The 20,725-nt window shown below is 50.0% G+C and overlaps 1 protein-coding gene across 2 annotated transcripts in view; it reads left to right on the top strand.

The window, feature by feature from the left end:
- Positions 1 to 20,725, top strand: part of ZCCHC14 (zinc finger CCHC-type containing 14) — a 74,470-nt gene that overhangs the window by 47,861 nt on the left and 5,884 nt on the right. The window contains exons 6-11 of one of the 2 annotated variants that reach the window (XM_008059717.2): positions 3,382 to 3,455; positions 12,984 to 13,055; positions 15,555 to 15,664; positions 17,012 to 17,106; positions 17,182 to 17,236; positions 19,018 to 19,306. In XM_008059717.2, the coding sequence (XP_008057908.2) occupies positions 3,382 to 3,455; positions 12,984 to 13,055; positions 15,555 to 15,664; positions 17,012 to 17,106; positions 17,182 to 17,236; positions 19,018 to 19,306 (695 nt within the window). The remainder of the gene's footprint in view (positions 1 to 3,381; positions 3,456 to 12,983; positions 13,056 to 15,554; positions 15,665 to 17,011; positions 17,107 to 17,181; positions 17,237 to 19,017; positions 19,307 to 20,725) is intronic. The other variant, XM_021713205.1, reaches the window with a different exon arrangement.

Raw genomic sequence — 20,725 nt, 5'->3', positions numbered from 1 at the left:
TCCACTCACCTCAGCCTCCCAAAGGCGCGGGATTATAGGTTGAGCCACCAAGCCCGGCTTTCTTTCTCACTTTATAATGAGGGAGCAGGCCTGGCCCGACCTCGGGTCCTGTGTCTCAGCCATCCATCCCCCACAAACATGCCTAGACATGGCGCCCACCCTTCCCTGGTTCCCTCCCTTCACTGCCCAGGCTTCTCCTCAGCTCTCGTGAGACCCTCGTCCTGGCCATGGCTGCCGTGGGCTCCAGCCCCATAGGTGGATAGGCTTTCTGCTTCATTGCGGAGTCTTTCTCAGTGATGCAGGTCCTGTCTTGGGAGTCACCTCTGTTCTCTTGCGCCTGTCGTCTCCTGGTGGCGTGAAACTCTGTCCTGCATGTTCCTGTGCGTGTTTGCTGCCCTCTCCAGAAGGTGTCTCCTCCGTGACAGTGTGCAGGGCTGAGGGGGGAACAGTGGCTCTCTGTGGGCACAGACTTAAGTGCATTGTAAGCAGATATTTTCATGCATATAGTTATTCACTGTGATATTATGAAACACATTACAGAAGTTTGGGGGAGAAAACTACCCCAAATTCTACCATCATACACAATTATCCCTATCATTTTTGATCATTTATTTTTAGTGTTTTTCATTTCCAGTTTTAAACAAAACTATGTTATGCATATTATTTATAACTTTCCAGTGAATATGAGTGAGCATTTTTCCTGTTGTGGTCTTCATAACCGTGGTCTTCACTTAGTGGTTCCAGAATTGAGAGTCTGCTTAAATACTTTCTAATCTAAATCTAAACCTGTTCCTGGCCCAAGCCCTGGGGCTACCCTCGCTTCTCTCGGTGGCCTTCCCTCTCTCTTGCAGGCTCCTCTTCTCAGTCTCCAAAGTCCCAGGGAGCACACAGTGTCCAGGGCAGGAGCCGGGGGAGCTGGCTGTGCTCTGGCCAGCAGTGCTGGCTCGTCTTCCTGGGCCTGGGTTGCCCTGGTGGCGGGGCGGCTGATCTGCTGCCGGGGCAGCCGCTCTGCTGCTGGCTCGAGCGTTTCAGGCCTGGAGCTTGACATGCCTCTTTTATTTGAAAACAGCTGAATAACATTCCTCTGCTTTTCCCATTTTCCTGTCCAGATATGAGTCATTTCCCACCTCAGTCCAGATGGGGTTTTTTCTTTTTACCTTTTTTCAGAAACCCTAATATCATTCAGGCTTGGGACTCGGTACACACTGATCTCTGTGGCCAGGGAAAAGACTGACTACATTTTCCTGTGTTCATTGACATTATATAGGCTATTGTTTAAAACAGTGAAAGATGTGGATTAGAGTGATGTCATTGTGAGTCCATTTTTAAAATGCTGCTTTAGAAAAACATAGAAGCGATTTCTTCGCTGACAGTCTGCCTGAGGGAGGCTCACAGGAGTAGTGAGCGGTTTTACTGTGTGAGGTGGGGGGTGGGGGGGGTTACAACCTTTAAATGCAGCCAGAAAGGAAATAAGTATTCTTGGTTTTTTTGGGGTTTGTTTTTTTTTTAGAGGAATTCCTTCCTTTAAGGTGTATTTTAGCTTAAAAACCCCTAAACTGAGTAGACCCTGGTGTCCTGAGATGCATGTCGCCCCCACGTCCTCTACTCTGAGGGAGGTCAAGCCAGGAAAGCAGGGCAGCATGGAGGGCTCCCCACCCACATGGCACCCAGAATGCGACCTGGGAAGTACGGGGTCTCCATAGCACTTGCCGGGCATGAGTATGGCCTGCTGGTTCAGGGCAGGGGCAGGCAAGTCACTGTGCGAAGACATACCTTGGGAATGCCTTTCACCTTGGAAGTCGTAGGTGTCCACAGCAGCTGTGAGCGGAGGATGTGTGGGTGGAGGGCACAGCCTGGGCCTGGTTCACACGGCGCTGTCCAGAGAGCACGCCTGCTGACAGTGACTTGTGTCTGTGCTGCCCAGTGTTGCAGCCACTAGCATGTGTGGCTGCTTGGTTTTTAGCACAGCTGGGGATTGAGTGGTTCATTTTATTTCATTTTAATTAATTTAAATAGTCATGATAGTTAGTGGCTTTGGAATTGGGAAGTACCAGTGTGGAACCCTCCCCCCAGTGTGCTGCAGGAGTGGGTCGTGGGCCTTCAGAGGTTCAGACGGGTTGGGGGAAAGTTCTGTGGCTGAAAAGCTGGGGAAATGTTTTATACAAAAAAGACTGACTGACTGCAGGACTTGACTTCTCAGAGTCTTTAGTATGCTAATGTACACTGACAGTCTAGAGAAGGGGCTTCTGAGGTCCTCTCTCCCACACCTTTCTTACCAGTGCAGTTTCTGAGACCCTGCCTATGGGAGAGCGCCGGCACTCCATGGAGAAGGTTCTGGAGAGTGTTGGTGTGGCAGGCCAGGAGTGCGTCTGGGCATCTGCAGAAAGGATCACATCATCATTTTAATGAGTTATGTTGAGTGTTTCGTATTGGACAAAGTTAGCTGTCGTGGATCTGCAGAAAGCCCCGCTGCTCACCGCCAGATGGCCGCTGGCAGCGGAAGGACCAGTGGAGGAAGGTGCCCTGTGTGCCATGTGCACGTGGGGAGCCAGGTCCTTCCTGGTCACCTGTCCAGGGTGGGTGGTCTGACCACTCGTGCCTGTGAAACGTGAATGTTTGTGAACCAGACAGAAGGCGGAGAAGTGCCCGCCTTGCATCAACAGCAGGATGCACACCCTGCTGGAGTGGAAGTCAGGCTGGCGTGCTCGGGAAGGGGCTGCTTTACCTTGAACAGACATTTGGCTCATGTAGAAATAGCACTGAGCACGTGATTGTGTCTCCTTGTTTTTGAGGAGGAAGGGCTGATGGGGAGGCTGGTGGCTTCTGGCCCTGCCACGGCTCCCGTCCCTGGCGCTGTCCCCTTGCGAGACTGCAGTCTGCCTCCTTGCCCCTCTCAGGACTGTGCTCGTCTCTGTGGAGGCCCCTGTGGCTGCACAGGTCTCCATTCCTCCCTGTCGGGAGGATGAGAGCGCTGCTCTACTGACAGGTGCTCTGTGTCCAGGGTAATGCTGCTGAGCAGGATCGTGGTGGGAATGTTGAGTGTCAGAACAGAGATGGCACATGGCAAGGTTGACAGGGGCCCCGGCCTGTGCCACGTGTGCCCACTCAGCTTGTGCTCAGTGCCAGCACTGGCTTTGGCCCTACCTTGACCTGGCACTGCCTGCTGTCTGTACCTTCCATCTTGCTTTAATTCGCTCTCAGCTCACCTGCCTCCTGCCCTCCTGCGAAGCCTGCGGCTTCAAGGGCAGAAGGGTGGGAGCCCGGGTGCTGAGAGCCTTGTTCTGGAAGTTGCTACAATATCAAAAGCGAAGTAATCATGTGTGTACCTCAAGCTCTTATTTCATTTTTATAATTTTGATTTTTTTTTTTTTACTTTTACAGTGAGTGTTGAAAAGATAGACCTGAAAGGATTTTCACACACAAAAAATGACAGAAATGTTGAATGTTCCTTTGAGGTAAGATACTAAGTTTTTTCCCCTCCTCCTCTAAGGGTAGGAAGGAAACATTTACCATGAAGACGCTGGCATATCTGTAGCTGGGGCTGTGCCCTGGGAAGCCCCTTGCCAGCCGTGCGAGGTCAGAGGCCACTGGGGTGGGGTTGGTGCCATCTGCACTGCCGGGCCTCCAGGGGGAGGGGCGCCTCGGGGCGGGATGGGGAGCCACACTGTTTGTGTGCCTGGGGCGATGGCAGAGCTGCTCTCGCCCAGTGGGGGTGTGACTGGTCCCTCCTGGGGCCCTGGGCAAGTTGTGCGTACCAGCCCATGGAGACCGGGTAGGGAGTCTGGCATGTGAGTGTGCAGCTCCCGCACGGATGACCTGTTCTCTCAGTTGCCACATGACGGGAGGGGCATCTCTAAACGGATGTGTCAGGTGCCAGCAGGAGGAGTGAAGACCCATGAATGCAGAGCTGCCTTGAAATGAGAGTCCCACCCTTGCAGCGGCTGGACAGCACAAATGCCCCTTTCCCTCTCGCGGGAGAGTCCACAGGCGGTGGCCCCACTGGTGTGGTGACTGCCTCACATAGCCTCAGGGGTGCTCCTAAATGTGGTGACCATGTGTTCACGTGTGCTTGCAGGGTACCTCCCTCAAGCCTTGTTACAACATTGGCACGTTGTCTGTCTGACATGAAAAAAAAACCCTTGGCCGGGCACAGTGGCTCAAGCCTGTAATCCCAGCACTTGGGGAGGCCGAGGCGGGAGGATTGCCTGAGCCTGCGAGTTCGGAACCAGCCTGGGCAGCATGGTGAGACCTTGTCTCTACAATAAATCAAAAAATTAGCTCGGCATGGTAGCACATGCTCGTAGTTCTGGCTACTAGGAAGGCTGAGACGGAAGGGTCGCCGGAGCCCAGGAGGTCAAGGCCGTGGTGGCCAGGAGCATGCCACTGCATTCCAGCCTGAGTGACAGAGTGAGACTCCAACTCAAAAAAAGAAAAAGAAAAAAAAAAAAAACCCTCGGGGACGGGCTTCCTCCAGGCTCTGCTGCAATGTCCCTAAGATGTGGCGCTCAGCCTCTTGGCTCAGGATGGCAACCAGGGCTCCATCCCTCGTGTTTTCACTCTGGGCAGCAAGATGCAGGATGTGAAGGTTACTATTTGTCTTTATTTTAAGGAGTGTTCCTAAAAGCAGCCTTGAGACACTTCCGCTTCTGTTTTGTTGGCCAGAATACAGTTTTTTGGTCCCACTTATCTCCAAAAGATGCTGGGAAGGGCATCCTGGCTGGCTATGTCCCCAGCCCGGTCAGGGCTGTTACCCATCTGTCATGGTGAGATTGAATGCTGGCTGTTCGTGAAAGTCGGCTCCCGGTGTTGCTGGCAGGTGTTCTCAGGAAGGGAAGCTCTGATCAGTGTCCAGGATGTATACTCTGTAACTTACGGATTTTTTTGAAGAACGTAGCTATATCAAAATACTTTAAATCCTTTTACCATAAAAAGGATCCATCTTCCTTTGATTTGGGAGGTTCTGTGTTGTGAGATCAATTGTTATGCTGTACATTTGTCTTCCCAAAATGTAAGGAAGACACTTAACTGAGGTTTAGAGTTTGGTGGCACCTGTGATGGCAGCCGCAGGATTCCGCTGAGTCCAGCATCGCCAAGGCAGGGCCCTGGGAAAGGTTGCAGGCCCTCCCGGTGCCATGGGGCCCAGCAGCAGTCCAGGCTCCTGGGCATTTGATTGTCTCTGAGGGAGTGGCGGCGGTGTCCTTTCCTTCCTTGGTGTTTCCGAGTCTGACCCCTCAGCGCGGCGGCTAGCCTCTGTCAGAACCTGAGTGTTTTGCAGGAGTTCATTTCAGGTGGGGCTGGCCTCATTTTCATCTCATCTGACCATAATGGACTTTGACTTGCCCCTTGTCCTTGGTCCAGGTGTTTGTAGCAAGGAAAGCAGGCCATACCACCTGGGATGTGGCAGCTTCATGCAGCCAGACTGCCTGTAGTTTCTCTGTAAAGAAATGAGCTTGAGGGAAATAGGCATGGCGCCGCTCATGGCCAGGAGGGAGTGGTAGGGTGGAGGCGGGCCCTGGGTGCTCTGACAGCATGGTGCCACCCGAGACACAGTGGAAGAGAGCCCGCACTGGGTGTTCGCGTTGACAGCTGCCATCCAGTTGAGAGCTTCCATTGAAGATATTCTCTACCGTAGGGTCAGAGGAGGCTTCGCTGTCTGAAAAGCTTGCTCTTCTCTGTTGCTACCTGAAAGTGGTTCTGTGTTTAGGAAATTGATCACCACCTCTCCCCCCCCCCACCGGCAGTGCACCTGGTGTTTCTTCTGTGGCCTCACTTGATAAGCCCTGAGAATCACAGCCCAAACTGCACATGTTGGTGGGTGACTCAAGGTACAGAGGAAGGATGTTACTATCAGCATTTTAAAAATCTGTCTTCTTATCTGCAAAACATGCTGCTCATTGGCACAGCTTAAACTGTGTGCTCATTTTGGTCCTTGTCAGTGGGTTGTGTCCTTAGACTCTTAAATAAGAGGTTGCATGTAAGGCACCTATGGTGTTGTCATTCATGTGTCTTGGATCTGGGTCTCTGTCCCGTAGGAAGCGTGGAACCACACTGAAGCACGGTCATTCCTTGCTAGCAGTCACCAGAGGCTACAACTCCATAAGGAAGGTGGCCATGGGCCACCCTGAGGAGCAGAGGATGTGACACATCTGTAAATACACTGAGCTTTCTCTCTTTTTAAATGAACTCCTGCCTCCAAAATCCTGAGTGGTAGTTTTTTTTTTAAATCAACGAGTTGATTCTGAAAGTTACGTGGAAAGAACTAGAGTAATTAAAACAATTTTAAAAAGAAGAAAAATGTTGAAAACTCACACTACTTGATCTCAAGGTGTCTTCAGTGACAGATCACGACACTGGTATTGCTGAAGGGTTGGTGTCACAGACGGGCGAGATGGAAGCAGGCTGCAGGCCGGGCCCGCAGAGTCAAGAGGTTGGATGGGGAGGCAGCACAGTGAATGGGGTGCCCCTCAGCCATCTGGACCAGATACGCGTATACAGAGTGCCTCTTCTACAGCAGCGAATTAAGAATTGCTCACAGGCCTGAAGGTAAAGCTGAAAACGGTAGAACTTCTAGAAGATCACATAGGAGAACACTTTGTGATTTAAATTAGGTGAACCCCGGGTGCAGTGGCTCACACCTGTAATCCCGGCATTTTGAGAGGCTGAGGTAAGAGGATTGTCCGAGCCCAACGGTCTGAGACAGCCTGGACAACTTGGTGAGACCTCGTCTCTACAATAAGTAAAAAAAATCAGCCAGGCATGGTAGCACACACCTGTGGTTCCAGTTACTTGGAAGGCTGAGGCAGAAGGATCTTCTGAGCCCAGCAGGCTGTGGCTGTGGTGGCTGTGAGTGTGCCGCTGCACTCCAACCTGGGCGACAGAGTGAGATTTTCACTCTAAAAAATAAAAAAATAAACTAGGTGTAAGCTTCTTAGATCCAATGCCAAAACCACGATCCATAGAAGTCCAAATTGGTGAGTTGGACTTCATCAGAGCTTTCTCTTTGAATGCACCGTGAAGGGCATGGAAAGATGCATCACGGATCAGGAGACGGTCGCTAGAAATCACGTATCGTGTGAAGGGTTTATGTTCAAGACGCAATCCTAAGACAGCCCAGCAAAAATGGTAGACATAGTTGAACAGTTTGCCAAGGGAGATGTACGGGTGGCAGATAGGAAAACACAGTGAACCCCACAGAGAGAACCCTGCACGCCACTAGAATGCTCCACAAGAGTCAGGCCACCAGTCGCAGGCTGGAGTGGAGGAGCTGGAACCTCGTGTGCTGATGGTAGGGATGAGAACTGGTGCGACTGGGAAAACAGCTTGGCAGTTTCTTGTAAAAGGTAAACATACACCTGCAGTGTGACCCATCGGTTCCATGGCCAGGCATTTGCCAAAGGGAAATTAAGCATTCTTCATACAGGTTCGGGCATGAGTGTCCATAGTGGCTTCGTTTGTTACACTCCAGGACTGAAGCAGCTAAGAAGTCGGTCACAAAAGAATGGATACACAAATTCTGGCATTTTGTCCATACAGTAGAATGCTACTTGGCAATAAAAAGGAGTAAACCAGCTGGGTGCAGTGGCTCACATCTGTCATCCCAGCACTTGGGGAGGCAGAGGCGAGAGGATTGCCTGAGTCCAAGGGTTCAAGACCAGCCTGGGCAACATGGCGAGGCCTCGTCTCTACAGTAAGTCAAAAAATCAGCCCGGCGTGGTGGCACATGCCTGTGGTTCTAGCCACTTAGAAGGCTGAGGTGGAAGGATCACCTGAGCCCAGCAGGGAGAGGCTGCAGTGGCCATGAGCGTGCTACTGCACTCCAGCCTGGGTGACAGAATGAGACCCTGACTCAAAAAATAAGTAAAAAGGAGTAAACCAGCCTGGTGTGGTGGCTCACCTATAATCCCAGCACTTCGGGAGCTGAGACAGAAGGATCACTCAAGCACAGAAATCCAAGACTAGCCTGGGCAACATAGCGAGAACCCATCTCTATCAGAAAGTCAAAACATTTAGCCGGGAATGGTAGCAATGCCTGTTAGTCCTAGCTACTCAGGAGGCTGAGGCAAGTGGTTTGCCTGAGCCTAGGAGTTCGAGGCTGCTGTGAGCTGCGATTGCACCATGCACTCCAGCCTGGGCTTCAGAGTGAGGCCCAGTCTCTAAAATTACAAAAAAAAAGTGAACCATTGAGACATTCAGCAATGTGGATGAATCTCAATTATGCTGTGTGAAAGAAACCAGACACTACACCTTCCCAAAAAAAGAATACTTTACGAGCCCACTTAAAATTCTAGAAAATGCACGCTAACCCATAGCAACAGAAAGCAGGTCAGTAGTTTCCTGGGGAGCGGCTCGAGGAAACCTTGGGGGATGAACAAGTTCACAGTCTTGGCCGGGGGGGGCACCTCACAGATGTTTTCATACATTGAAACATCAAATCGTACATATCAAATAGGTGCAGCTTTTTGTCAATTATAATTCATAAAAATTCTTTTTAAAAAATCTACTTGAGGCCAGGCTCAGCTCAGCCTGTAATCACAGCACTTTGGGAGACTGAGGCGAGTGGATTGCCTGAGCCCACGGGTTTGAGACCAGCCCGGGCAACTTGACGAAACCTCGTCTCTACAATAAATAATAAAAAATAATTAGCTGGGCATGGTAATGCGCACCTGTAGTTCCAGCTACTTGGAAGGCTAAGGCGGAAGGATCACCGGAGCCCAGCAGGGCGAGGCTGCGGTAGCCAGGAGCGTGCCACCGCACTCCAGTCTGGGCGAGAGAGTGACACTCCAACTCAAAAAAAAAAAAAAATCTATTTGAGAATTCAAATTTTTGCCCACAAAACCCTGACTAATGAAAATTAAATACATTGTCCTTTAAATAAGCTGAACTTTATAAATTGAAGTAAGTAGCTATTACACTGTGAGAAGAACAGTAAAAAAAGCTTTCTTAGGAGTGTCCCCCACACTTGGTGAGGTATAGCAGTCTGTAGCAGTATAGGAAGATACAAAGAAACAGTTTTTCTGAAGCTTAACTTATTCAGGGAGAAGTAAACAACTTCTCCCAGCCCCAGTGAGTTTTCAGCCTTGTTTCTATCTAGTTTTAATTTTTATGTATCATTGTTTTCCAGGATACAAATAAAAGGTTACGATTTTATAGGAAGCTGTAAGCAGCTGGATTAAGATGACTTCAAGATGTACAAGTCGCTATAAATAGCAGCTGTGTTTCCTGATCTCTTCCATGGTGTTGGTTTTAATTTTGCTGGAATTGTAATTGCTGGTTACTAGTTACTGCTGGAAATACTGGAAATCAAATCAGTATGAAGGAAGCAAATGGCAAAATCTTTTTGAATATAAAATTAACATGTAACTATATGCATATGAAATGTCTACATCTTACCAGCTTTGCCATATTTACTTTTAAGAAACTAAAATAACTAAAACTTACTTTTAATTTAAAAATCTTTCTTATTATAAATGATGAACAGAGAGGAAAATAATATCAGAAGATTTCTCAGCCCTTGGAACACCTATGAAGACTTAAGATTGTACTGACTTAAACGGAGTTACTGGGTGATGCTGATAGAAAGTGACTCTTTAAACCATTATGTCTTAAAATCACCCAGACGTTACATTTATTTTAGTGTTGTATCTTTAATTTTTTTTTTTCATCTCAAAACAACACTAACCACTCTGAATATTTCATTGCTATCAGTAAAGGATGAGTCATGGCACCTGTTTTTGTAACTGAGTTTTGTTTCTATCAGGTTGTCTGTACACGAGTAGGGAGCCCGGTTGTCTGCAGGACATGCCAGAATCCTAAGGCTCCGTGGGCATGGATGCTTCCCCAGATCCTGTGCAGATGAATGCAACTGGGGAGGTGGACCCTGGCTGAGCTATGGGGTATATCTGGGTACTCCTCTCTTCTCACCTGGCATTTTGTTTTCCCTGGAGTTGTCTTTTTATTTTTGGCCTAGTGACAAGCACTCAGAAGGCTGCTCTGCCCCCCAGGTGTCCCTGGGTTGTCTGGAACTCCTCTCGTGTTCAGGCGTGTGGTGTGCTATGGGGTTCACTCTGCTTGATGGAAGGGGGCCGTGTCTTGGTCTCGTCGGTGCAGCTTCTCACTGCTATCTCCCATTTTCCATTTCAGAGAACTCTTGTGCACTGACAGTTCTTTTTTCATAGCATCCTGTTCCTGGATATGTTCACACGTGCTTTCTTTTTAGTTCGACAAGAATATTAATGATGATGTTTCATTTTCTTAAAAAGGGAGTCTGTGCTTCCTTCGGGCACTTTGCTGAATGACTGCTTCTCTGCCAAGCTTCAGCTCTTCTCCAGGGTTGGGTCCTGGGATGCCTGTTCCCTTAGGGGTGTGGCCAGGACTTGCCCTCAGGGATGTCTGGCTGGGCTGTTTCTTTATACAGAAAGAGGCTGTGCTGCTCCAGGGTGCTGTGTGGGAAAACACGAGTGTTGAGAGCCAAGTAAGCATGATTCAGAGGCATTAGAATCTGCATGATGGTGTCCTGAGCATAGATGTGTTCTGTGTGTGCTTGGTTTTTTGGGTATGATAAAGCTGTGTTGACATCTGTCCAGATAAAGCCAGGTTGCTTTTGCGTAAGTGACAGGAAAATACTGTGCCTCAGTGGAATTGGTGACACTTTTTGTTGGTGATAGGTAAAACCAGGGGGTAGTGATCGTTGATGCTGCCTTGGGTCTGGTTGGACACATGTCTCTATAGCATGGGTCAGGTTGGCATGGCACGAGCCCGACTTCCTGTCTCCACACCCCTCCAATGACCTTTCCACTCCTGGTGCTGTGGGGCGGGTGAGGCCAGGTAACCCAGGACCCAAGGGACTGATCTCAGCTGTAACAGCTTGGAGGGAAACCAGCATCACCTATAGGGTGAAACCAGCATTCCCAGGTCCTGCCTGTCTGAGCACTACTGGTTTCCAGAGCTGCCTTGGGGGAAAAGTCAGCTCCATCTGCAAGGAAAAGGAAAATGTACCGGGAACACAACCTCGGATAGGTGTGCTTACTCAAAGCACTTAATTGTTGGAAAAAGCTGGCTGTCTACTTTAGCGTGAAGTGACCTGTCTATGCTGCACCATTGTTTGGTGTTGGGTGTCGTACCTTTGTTGGGTTAGGTTGGAGTATGAATGGAAGAAAAGGTTCAACCTGAAAACAGGCATAAGAGTTGGAAGAAAAAGGAAACTTTTTGCGACATGTTTTACTTTGAAAACATAAGCTAGCCAGGCACAGTGGCTCAAGCCTGTAATCCCAGCATTTTGGGAGGCCGAGGTTTGAGGGTTGCCTGAGCTGAGGGGTTCGAGACCAGCCTGGGCAACTTGGTGAGACCTTGTCTCTACAATAAATCAAAAAATAAGCTGAGCGTGGTAGCGTGTGTCTGTAATTCCAGCCAGTTGGATGGCTGAGATGGAAGGATCACCTGAGCCCAGCAGGTTGAGGCTGTGATGGCTGTGAGTGTGCCACTGCACTCCAGCCTGGGTGACGGAATGAGACTCCAACTCAAAAAAAAAAGAAGAAAATACAAGTGGTCAGCAGTGCTTTGGGTCAAACCTCTCAAGGATGAGGGCTTTCATCTTTCATCAGAGATGTTCCTGGGGTTTATGTGGGAGCAGCTTATGCCCCTCCCTAAACTTCTTTTGCGTTTTTGAGATTGTAATATTTCAGACAGAAGCGGGTTCAGGCATGTTCATGTTCAGTGTAGAAAGATTTAGGGTGGCAAGGTGCATCCCTAGCAGTGGTTAGTTCCAGGAGCGCGGGTGAGTTCTGGCAGATGCTAGGCTTCTCACCACAACTTCCTCGTGTTTCCCGAGAGCCAATGCAGTGAACCCATTATGACTATCACTAGGCACGGCCATGACTCAATGGAGAGGGAGGCCCACTGGTAGACCTGGGCCCTTTCAGGCCCTGCGGCTGAGCAAACGGGTGGATTAGTTCAGAAGGTGGCCTAGGGGAGCAAAGCAGCGTTCGTGTCTCTGAGCGCATTTTGCTCTCTGTCAGTGTAAACGTGTTTTCTTTTGCATCGTGCATGTGGGCATCTTATCTCCTGACTTGAAATTCTCCTATGACCTCTCCTGGATTTGAGAATCCAGTTTGTGTTTGGTGTGCGTTCCCCCGATCTAATCCCACCTCCCTGCCATCTCAGGCCACCCTCGCTGTCTGCCTCGTTCCTTTAGTTGACTTGCCAGGCCTTCCTCCATGCAGGAACACCCTCTAGTGTACAGAAGTGCTCTCCTCCCAGTCAAGTTCCCTCAGCACTGCACATGACACACACGGGACAGCAGGAAGGACGTGGAGCAGAGAGACACAGCACCTCCTCCCTCAGAGCTCACAGTCCACTTAGGGAGATGGGCAACTATGAAGTCATGAAACGACAGTGCCAGCTATACTGTGTGCTAGGAGAAGGAGTCAGATGCTCCCGCCAGGGCCTGGTCACACTGGGTGTCAGGCACTCCTTCCAGAAAGCTCTTTCTGGTGTCCCTCCCAGGTTCCTTCTGCCTGACCCTGTCTCCTCTTCCTGTGGAGTACCTGTCCTGCTGCTCCAGGACCCACTGCCCTGTCCTGTGTGGTGGGATGAAGGACCGATTGCTGGGGGCTCATTGATTCTGCAGCCAAAGCCACTAGACCTTCCCAGGACAGGAGTCCCCCAAGGAAGAGGCACATGGCAGATACAGCCACTGGAATTGTGAGGAAGCTTTGGAACATAGAGGAGCAAGTGGTAGACCTCATGTTGGGTGACTTGGTGATGTTTGACCGGTTGCGCAATTCAAGAAGCCAAGCTTTCTGGACGGGAGTCCTCTGCCTGTTCCTTCTGTATCAAGGCAGGGACGGCTGTCGCTCCCTGCAGCTCTGTGCAGCCCCAGGGCCAGCCACTGACAGACCGATCCCACTGTGGTACCAGGGCATGTGTGCTGTGAACTAAGTATGTGGCGTCTGTTTTTAAGGTATGTTTGTTTATTTGTTTTTAAGGTCTTGTGGTCTGATTCTTCAGTAACATCAGTAACCAAATCTTCCTCTGAAGTGACTGAATTTATTTCCAAGGTAAGGTGACCGAGGCTCTTCCGCCAGCCATGTGCTCGCTCCCGGTGGGTGAGGACACGCGGGTACTCCCAGGAGCACTGCCTTCAGTGGGCAGAGTGCGTGCAGGGCCAGGCCGTGTGCTGGGGCATAGAAGCCCAGAGCCACTTCCTGCTGTGCCGCGGTGGCCGCATGATCCTGACGCCGCAGGCTCACCTCTGCCAGTGCCAAGACTGAGATGAGGCAGAGAGGGCCCGGGCGTGAGTGGCCGATGGCCTTGTTGTTGTCACTCTTAGCCCCCTGGGTTTCCTTGGCAGAGGCTGAGAGAACAGGGCACACTCAGATGGCCACGTGGGCAAAGACCTCGCCTGTGCCCTTTATGCTCCCTTTCTTTCTCTCTTTCTTTCTCTCTTTCTCTTTCTTTCTTTCTTTCTTTCTTTCTTTCTTTCTTTCTTTCTTTCTTTCTTTCTCTCTCTCTCTCTCTCTCTCTCTCTCTCTCTCTCTCTCTCTCTTTCTTTCTTTCCTTCCTTCTTTCTTTCTCCTCTTTTTTTTTTTAAAAGAGATGGGGTCTTGCTATGTTGCCCGGGCTGGACTCGAACTCCTGGCTCAAGTGATCCTCCCACTTCAGCTTCCCGCATAGCTGGGACTATTGGTGCACACCAACTTTGCCTGTTTTATAAATTGGCTCAATACATGTCATTTGAACAAAAAGTCCCACTACTAAATAAATAACCTCTTTACACATGTGCATGTACATACATTTATGTTTAGCGTTCGCTGGCCTTTGCTGGAGCAGTGAACTACTATCTTAGCCAAAATAATACGTGTCAAATAGTCACCTCTGCTGATGCCTTCACACAGCTGTCTCCAGAGTGAGTCTTACACGTCCAATATTGAATCAAGGCTATGATCCCATGGGAGAACATTTGGTGGAGGGGTCCTGTCCTCACAGCTTGAATGGAAGATGAACACCTGTCCTTTGGGTGCTGGGGAGCACCGCAGTGCCATGCCTTCCAGGGTCCCATACCCCCTGGGAGTTTGTTTTCTTCTGTAATGTTTAGGAACACTGGCTTCTTCTCTTCAGTGCCTGACTTCTTGTTTTATCAAAACCCAGCTTTCCTGGACTCCACCAATGCCGGCGAGCACGTGATCTATCCTTGGTTGTTTGTAGGTGTTCACACCAGCTTATGTTTACGCTGCTTGGGGTTCTCTGACCTTGGGGATCCGATTCATTGTCTTGTCCATGGGCTTCAGGTACCATCTGTGCCTGTCCCTCCCCTGGGGCTCTGGTCACGTGTCTCAGGCCTTTGGGCCTGCCCCTCCTCGTGCCCCAGGTCTGCTCGGTTGGGTCGTTCCTGTTGCTCTGTTTTCGCGTCTGCAGGTCTTCCCCCAGCTCTGCCCAGGCAGCTGAGGGGCTGTTGCATATACTGCAGTCCTCACCTCTGGTCCCAATGGTTGGGTTGGGTTTTTCCCGAGTTTTCCATTTGATGTGTCTTGTAGTCAAGTTCTCATCACTCTGCTGCCATTTCCCATTGCTCATGCATGCTGCCACCTTTTTTACTACATCCTTTAGTTATAGTTATTTTAAAGCCTCTGTCTGGTAGTTTAGCACCTGGTTGGTTCTGAGTCTGGTTCTGGTGATGGCTTTATCTCCTGACAGTAGTTTTCCCCCTTTATGTTTTGCGTGTCTTGTAAATTTTGATGAAATGTTAGACATCGTGTTTGGGAGACCATAGAGCCGAAAGAAAACAGTATTTGTGCGTGGAAAGAGCAGGCACCTCTCTGCTGTGCCCTCAGTGGGACCTCGAGTCTGTCTGGGAAGGGGCTGAGCTGCCTAGGCTTCTGTGGTGGCCGTGGTGGCCTGCAGGGCCCTCCAGTAGAGGACTGTGTGGCCTGTGCCTCATGGCTCCTCTGCCATCTGATTCCTCTCCCCACTGTCAGCAGCCCATGTGGGCCTGTGGCACAGAGGGGATAGGATGTGCTCTGCTCCCCAGCCCCTTCCCCAGGGCTGGCTACAGTTGCTTGCTCCTGGTGTTGAACTCGCGTGGGCTTTCCCACTCTCTCAGCCCAGCTACGTCCCAGGCGGGGCCTTTGTACTGGGCTGTGGGCTGGGCTTCCTCAGAACCCCCGCCCCTCCCCAACAGAAGGACTCTGTGCAGCACGTCTGGCTAGCCCAGCTCTTCTGACCTGGGGCATGGTGGCCGTAGTGGCCTGTGCCCTGTGTCTCCCCGTGGCCAGACCCATTGGAAATTCACTGCACGTGGTGGTCTTGCAGATCTCTGAGGGCTTGAGGAAAATGCGACAGCAGGTGATCACTCTTTGTCTGCTACTGTGGCAGGAGCAATGCGCATTTGTGGTTTCTCTGTCCTCTGGATGAAAAACCCCCAGGTGGCCTCTGTGCTGGGGGGCACGTCAGGCCAGCAGGGGGCACGACAGGTGCTGGCTGCGGAGTTTCCACACTGAAGAGTGCTGCGGGCATCACTGGATCATGACCCATGTCCCGTGCTCACTCTTCTCTTCCAGCTGTCTCAGCTCTACCCTGAAGAAAATTTGGAGAAACTCATTCCTTGCTTAGCTGGCCCAGACTCGTTTTATGTGGAGCGAAACCACATGGATCTGGAGGCAGGCCTGAGGTGAGGCTCTTCTCCAGGGCTGTGGGAGTGGCTGGGCAGGGGGCTGCGCTGTCTGATGCATCTGCAGTGGGCGGGGGGGGACGGGTGGGTCCTGCAGGGAAGTCCTTAGGCCTCTGAGGAGCTCCTGTGGCCGCTTTCGGGCTCTCTATTTTGCCTATAGGGATTTTTTTTTTTTTTTGTAGAGATGGGGATCTATAATGTGTTGCTCAGGCTGGTCTCGACTCCTGGTCCTTCCACTTGGGCTTCCCAAAGCACTGAAATTACAGGCATGTAATCTGCACCCAACCACCACCTTTAGGGATTTTCATTAGTTATAGAGAATTGAAAAGCTCTTAATAACCTAGGGGTGTTTTTTGAGGGCATTTGGAAAGGAATTTTGAAGTATATATGGCCATGTAATGTGATTTTGGCAGTCTTGTAATACAGTATTGGATAACTGTTTCTTTTCTATGGTTAAAAGTTGATTTGGCTGTCAGGCCAGGTGTAGTGAATCACACCTGTCATCCCAGAACTTTGGGAGGCCGAAGTGGGAGGATCAGTTGAAGCCAAGAGTTCAAGATCAGCCTGGGCGACGTAGCGAGACTTTGTCTCTACAAAAAAAAAAAAATCAGAAAATTAGCTGGTTTGGTGATGGCTTGTGCTTGTAGTCCCAGCTACTCAGGAGGCTGAGGTGGGAGGATCACATGAGCCTAGGAGGTCAAAGCTACAGTGAGCTGTGATCATGCCTCTGCACTCCAGGCTGGGTGACAGAGTGAGACCCTGACTAAAAAAAAAAATTGAGATTGTTCCCAGGCACAAGCGCTTCATAAACAGGTTTTCTGGACCCACACGTGGTGTGCACCAAACACGGGTCTGCAAATATGTGAGGAGGCCCAGTCTTGCTGCCTGGGGTAGATGTCTGAGCCAGTGGCATCTCAGGTGGCGGGTGGCTCCAAGTGCTGGTGTGTGGCAGTGCCCTGCTGGCATCGCAGGCCATGTGAGCCTGATGGGTGCTGTGAGGATGGGCAGGGTGGGAGGCAAGGGGGCACAGCAATCAGAACCCACGCTGGACTTTCCTGAGCGGGGGAGGGTTTGCAGAGCCTCCCTCCGCTGTCGTCTCTCATCCTCATTTCTCTTCGTTGAAAATAACTTGTCAGGGGGCCTGAACGAAGCACATTTGTATACCTAACCCTAAACTGTGCCCCACAATATCAAAATAAAAAATACTGATATATAAAAAAAAGAAGAATAATTCAATACACGTTATTTATGTTTCCCTAAAAAAAAAAGAAAGTAAATTGTTCTCTCCCAGTTCATTTCCGGGAATGCTGTTTCAATGCTGACCACGTGCTTTTGTTGGCTCTGTAGGTATTTGGCTTCATTACCATCTCATGTATTGAAAAACGACCATGTGAAGAAGTTTCTCAGCTCTTCATCTCCCATCCAACAGCTTCAAAGTCCAAGTGAGTCTATAAAATGCGATGAAGGGAAGATATTGTGATTGTACATTTTAATGATACTTATTTTAAAATTCATAGGTCCTGGCAATCCCTCCCTTTCTAAAGTGGGCACCGTGATGGGCGTGTCTGGAAGGTGAGCCGTCTTCTGTGTAGTCAGCCATTAAATAAGCACTTTCCAGCACCAACCCTCCCTTGTGTGTAAGTCATTGTCTTCAGACTTAGTTGTCTGTAAGTCTAGTCTCAGGGGAGTTGAGGAATTGAGTGGCAGCGACCTGCCAACAGTTCTCAGCCACTGGAACCAGGACTCGCAGGGGCTCCTCTTATACATGCGATTCTGGGGCCTGTCCCAGACCTGGAGAACTTGAACTTCCGAGACTTCATTTCTGTAAGACCTCCCAGGGTCCCACAGGCTCTTGGTTGTGCTCTTGAGGTGTTAGAGGGTCCCTGTTGGCACGAGGCCCTAGGATAAGGCAGAAGTGCTCTGGTGAGACACAGAGGCCTTCTTATTGAAAACTGACACTGACACACACAGGCACACACATGCAGATCGTTGTGGAGGTTGAATCAGTCAGTAGATCTTGAAAGGTGCAGACTTTTTACTTCCCCCATGCCTGGTACATAGTAAGTGCTCATAGTAAGTGTGGGTTTGCAGTTGAAGGCGTAAGGAACAAGGGCAGAGAGTGGAATGCTGTTTGTGCCTTCCCGCCTTCTAGGCTTTATTTTTTTTTTAAAAAGTTAATTTGAATATTAAAGGTGTAGCAGTCCATTTTAATTTATGATTTATCAGTATTATCCTGTGATGTAGAAGTAACAGAAGGCCAGGTGTGGTGGCTCACGCTTATAATACCAGCACTTTGAGAGGCCGAGGTGAGAGGATTGCCTGAGCCCATGGGTTCGAAACCAATCTGGGTAACTTGACGAGACCTTATCTCTACAATAAACCAACAAGAATTAGCCAGGCTCTAATGGCGCATGCCTATAGTTCCAGCTACTTGGAAGGCTGAGATGGAAGGATCATCCGAGCCCAGCAGGTCGAGACTGTGGTGGCAGTCAGCATGCCATTCCACTGTACTCCACCTTGGGTGACAGAGTGAGACTGTAACTCAAAAAAAAAAAGTAATAGAAATACTTTTCTAGGGAACATTCTTTTTTTTTTAAGAAAGCAGGATTTATTGAGAAGACAGAAAAGATCCCACAGTGGGAGGGGACCCGGGGGGGTTGCCCAGGAGCATATTTAAAAAAAAAATAGAAGAGGCCGGGCACGGTGGCTCACGCCAATAATCCCAGCACATTGGGAGGCTGAGGTGAGAGGATTGCCTGAGCCAGCAGGTTCGAGACCAGCTTGGGCAACTTGGCAAGACCTCATCTCTACAATAAATCAAAAAATTAGCCAGGCATGGTGGTGTGTGCCTGTAGTTTCAGCTACTTGGAAGGCTGAGGCCTTGGATGGATTACCTGAGCCCAGCAGGTCGAGGCTGCGGTGGCTGAGAGTGACAGAGTGAGGCTCCAACTCAAAAAAAAAAACAGAAGAAACAAAGAGAAACTAGACAGCTTAACCAAAAGTCTGGTGGTGCCAGATACATACATACACATGTGTACATACAGATACTCAAGTATGGGCAGATACACACATGCGTGTGTGCACACAGATAGATACTCAAGCACAGGCAGACACGTGTACACACACGTGCACTCCCAGGCACTTGCAGAGCGTGTGTGAATTCATGCATATCAGCCCTGTACACATGTGCTTATAGAAGCTGCCGCTGAAGGCAGGCAGGGGGGCAGTGGAGGAGGGCGCCGGTGTCCCAGAGTCTAGAGGGACTTGGTGCCAGATGCAGGCAGGAGGCGGGTGCTGGCACGGGACCCTGAGACGCCTGTGGTCTTCCTGTGCCCTGACGCCCCGCCCCGCAGGCCCGTGTGCGGAGTGGCCGGCATCCCGTCCTCACCGAGCGGAGCCCAGCACCACACGCAGCACCCAGCTGGCCCTGCCACCGCCACCGCCTTGCCCCACTGTGCCCACGTGGGCGGCACAGGCTCAGCCCTGGCCTACCGGACCCAGATGGACACCTCACCTGCCATCCTGATGCCTTCCAGTCTGCAGACGCCACAGACCCAGGAGCAGAACGGTATTCTCGACTGGCTGAGAAAGCTGCGTCTGCACAAGTATTACCCCGTCTTCAAGCAGCTCACCATGGAGAAGGTATGGTGCGCAGCAGGCCACCTGTGGCTTTCTTAGGTGACCTGTCTCCTGGCCTCCTTCCTGGAGGAATTGGGTTTCCAGAGTATATGAGGTGGGAAAAGTGAGAGAGCAGCTCACACAGCTGGTCTTGGGGGACAGCGGGTTTTGTGAGGGCTGCCTGCAGCCAAAGCCAGAGAGAAGAAGGGTTTGTTGGAAACAGCGTTTCTAGACCCTCAGGTCTAGAACGTGGGTGACGTGGAGGACAACTGGCTGCCACTCTCATGCCTTCGGTGTAGCTGGCATGTACACTGCAGCTCCCTGAGGCCGACTAGATGTGGGTCCAGCCACACTGGTCCAGGTAGCCCTGATGGCTGGATTTAGGTGTTGCTCCAGAGGAGTGCATCAAGCACTCCTACCCAGAGATTATTTTTCTTTTCTTTTCTTTTTTTTTTTTTTTGAGTTGGAGTCTCCCTCTGTTGCCCAGGCTTGAGTGCAGTGGCATGCTCACGACCACCTCAACCTTCCAAGTAGCTGGAACCACAGGCACGTGCCACCATGCCCAGCTAATTTTTCTTGATTCATTGTAGAGATAAGGTCTTGCCGTGTTGCCCAGGCTGTTCTTGAACCTGTGGGCTCAGGTAATACTCTCACCTCGGTCTCCCAGAGTGCTGGGATTATAGGTGTGAGCCACCACACTGAGCCCAGAAATTACCTTCAACAATAGAGTTTTGATGAGGAAGATTTTTTATTTGTTTCCCGATACCACTGATAAAACGACATCAAACTTATACAAGGTATTTGAACTCTGAGCTCCCCCTGCTGGACAAAATAGCCTGGTGGCTTTTATGGATGTAAAAATTCCATTCAGCCAAAAATCTGCGATTGGACCTAGAAATCAAGCTTTTACTGCAGGGTAAAAATTTTTTTATGTGTGACAAGGTTTCTCTGTCACGCAGGCAGGAATACAATGGCACAATCATAGCTCACTGCAACCGTAAACTCCTGGGCTTAAGTAAGCTTTTCATCTCAGACTCCCCAGCTGGGACTACAGGCATACAACCTCCATGCTTGGCTAATTTTTAAATTTTTTGTAGAGGTGGGTCTCGCCATGTTGCCCTTGCTGGTCTTAAACTCCTAAGTAAGCCACCTTCCTACCTTGGCCTCCCAAGGTGCTGGGATTACCTTGGATTGCCACTGCACCCAGATAAACCCAAAATTTAAGTATATTTGTAATACCCTCTTTTTAGGGTTTTAAATCCTTATTAAAAATAAGAGATATTAAGTCGGGTGTGATAGCTCGCACCTGTAATCCTAGCACTAGGGAGGCAGAGGTGAGAGGATTGCCTGAGCCCACAGTTTCGAGACCGGCCTGGGCAACTTGGAAAAACTTCATCTCTACAACAATTTTTTTTTTTTTTTTTTGAATCAGGGTCTCACTCT

The sequence above is a fragment of the Carlito syrichta genome, unplaced genomic scaffold (assembly GCF_000164805.1).
Source record: "Carlito syrichta isolate Samal-C Ts95f unplaced genomic scaffold, Tarsius_syrichta-2.0.1 Scaffold304337, whole genome shotgun sequence".
Classification (NCBI taxonomy): domain Eukaryota; kingdom Metazoa; phylum Chordata; class Mammalia; order Primates; family Tarsiidae; genus Carlito; species Carlito syrichta.
Note: the sequence above shows the minus strand (reverse complement) of the source record. Positions and strands in the feature narration are given on the sequence as shown.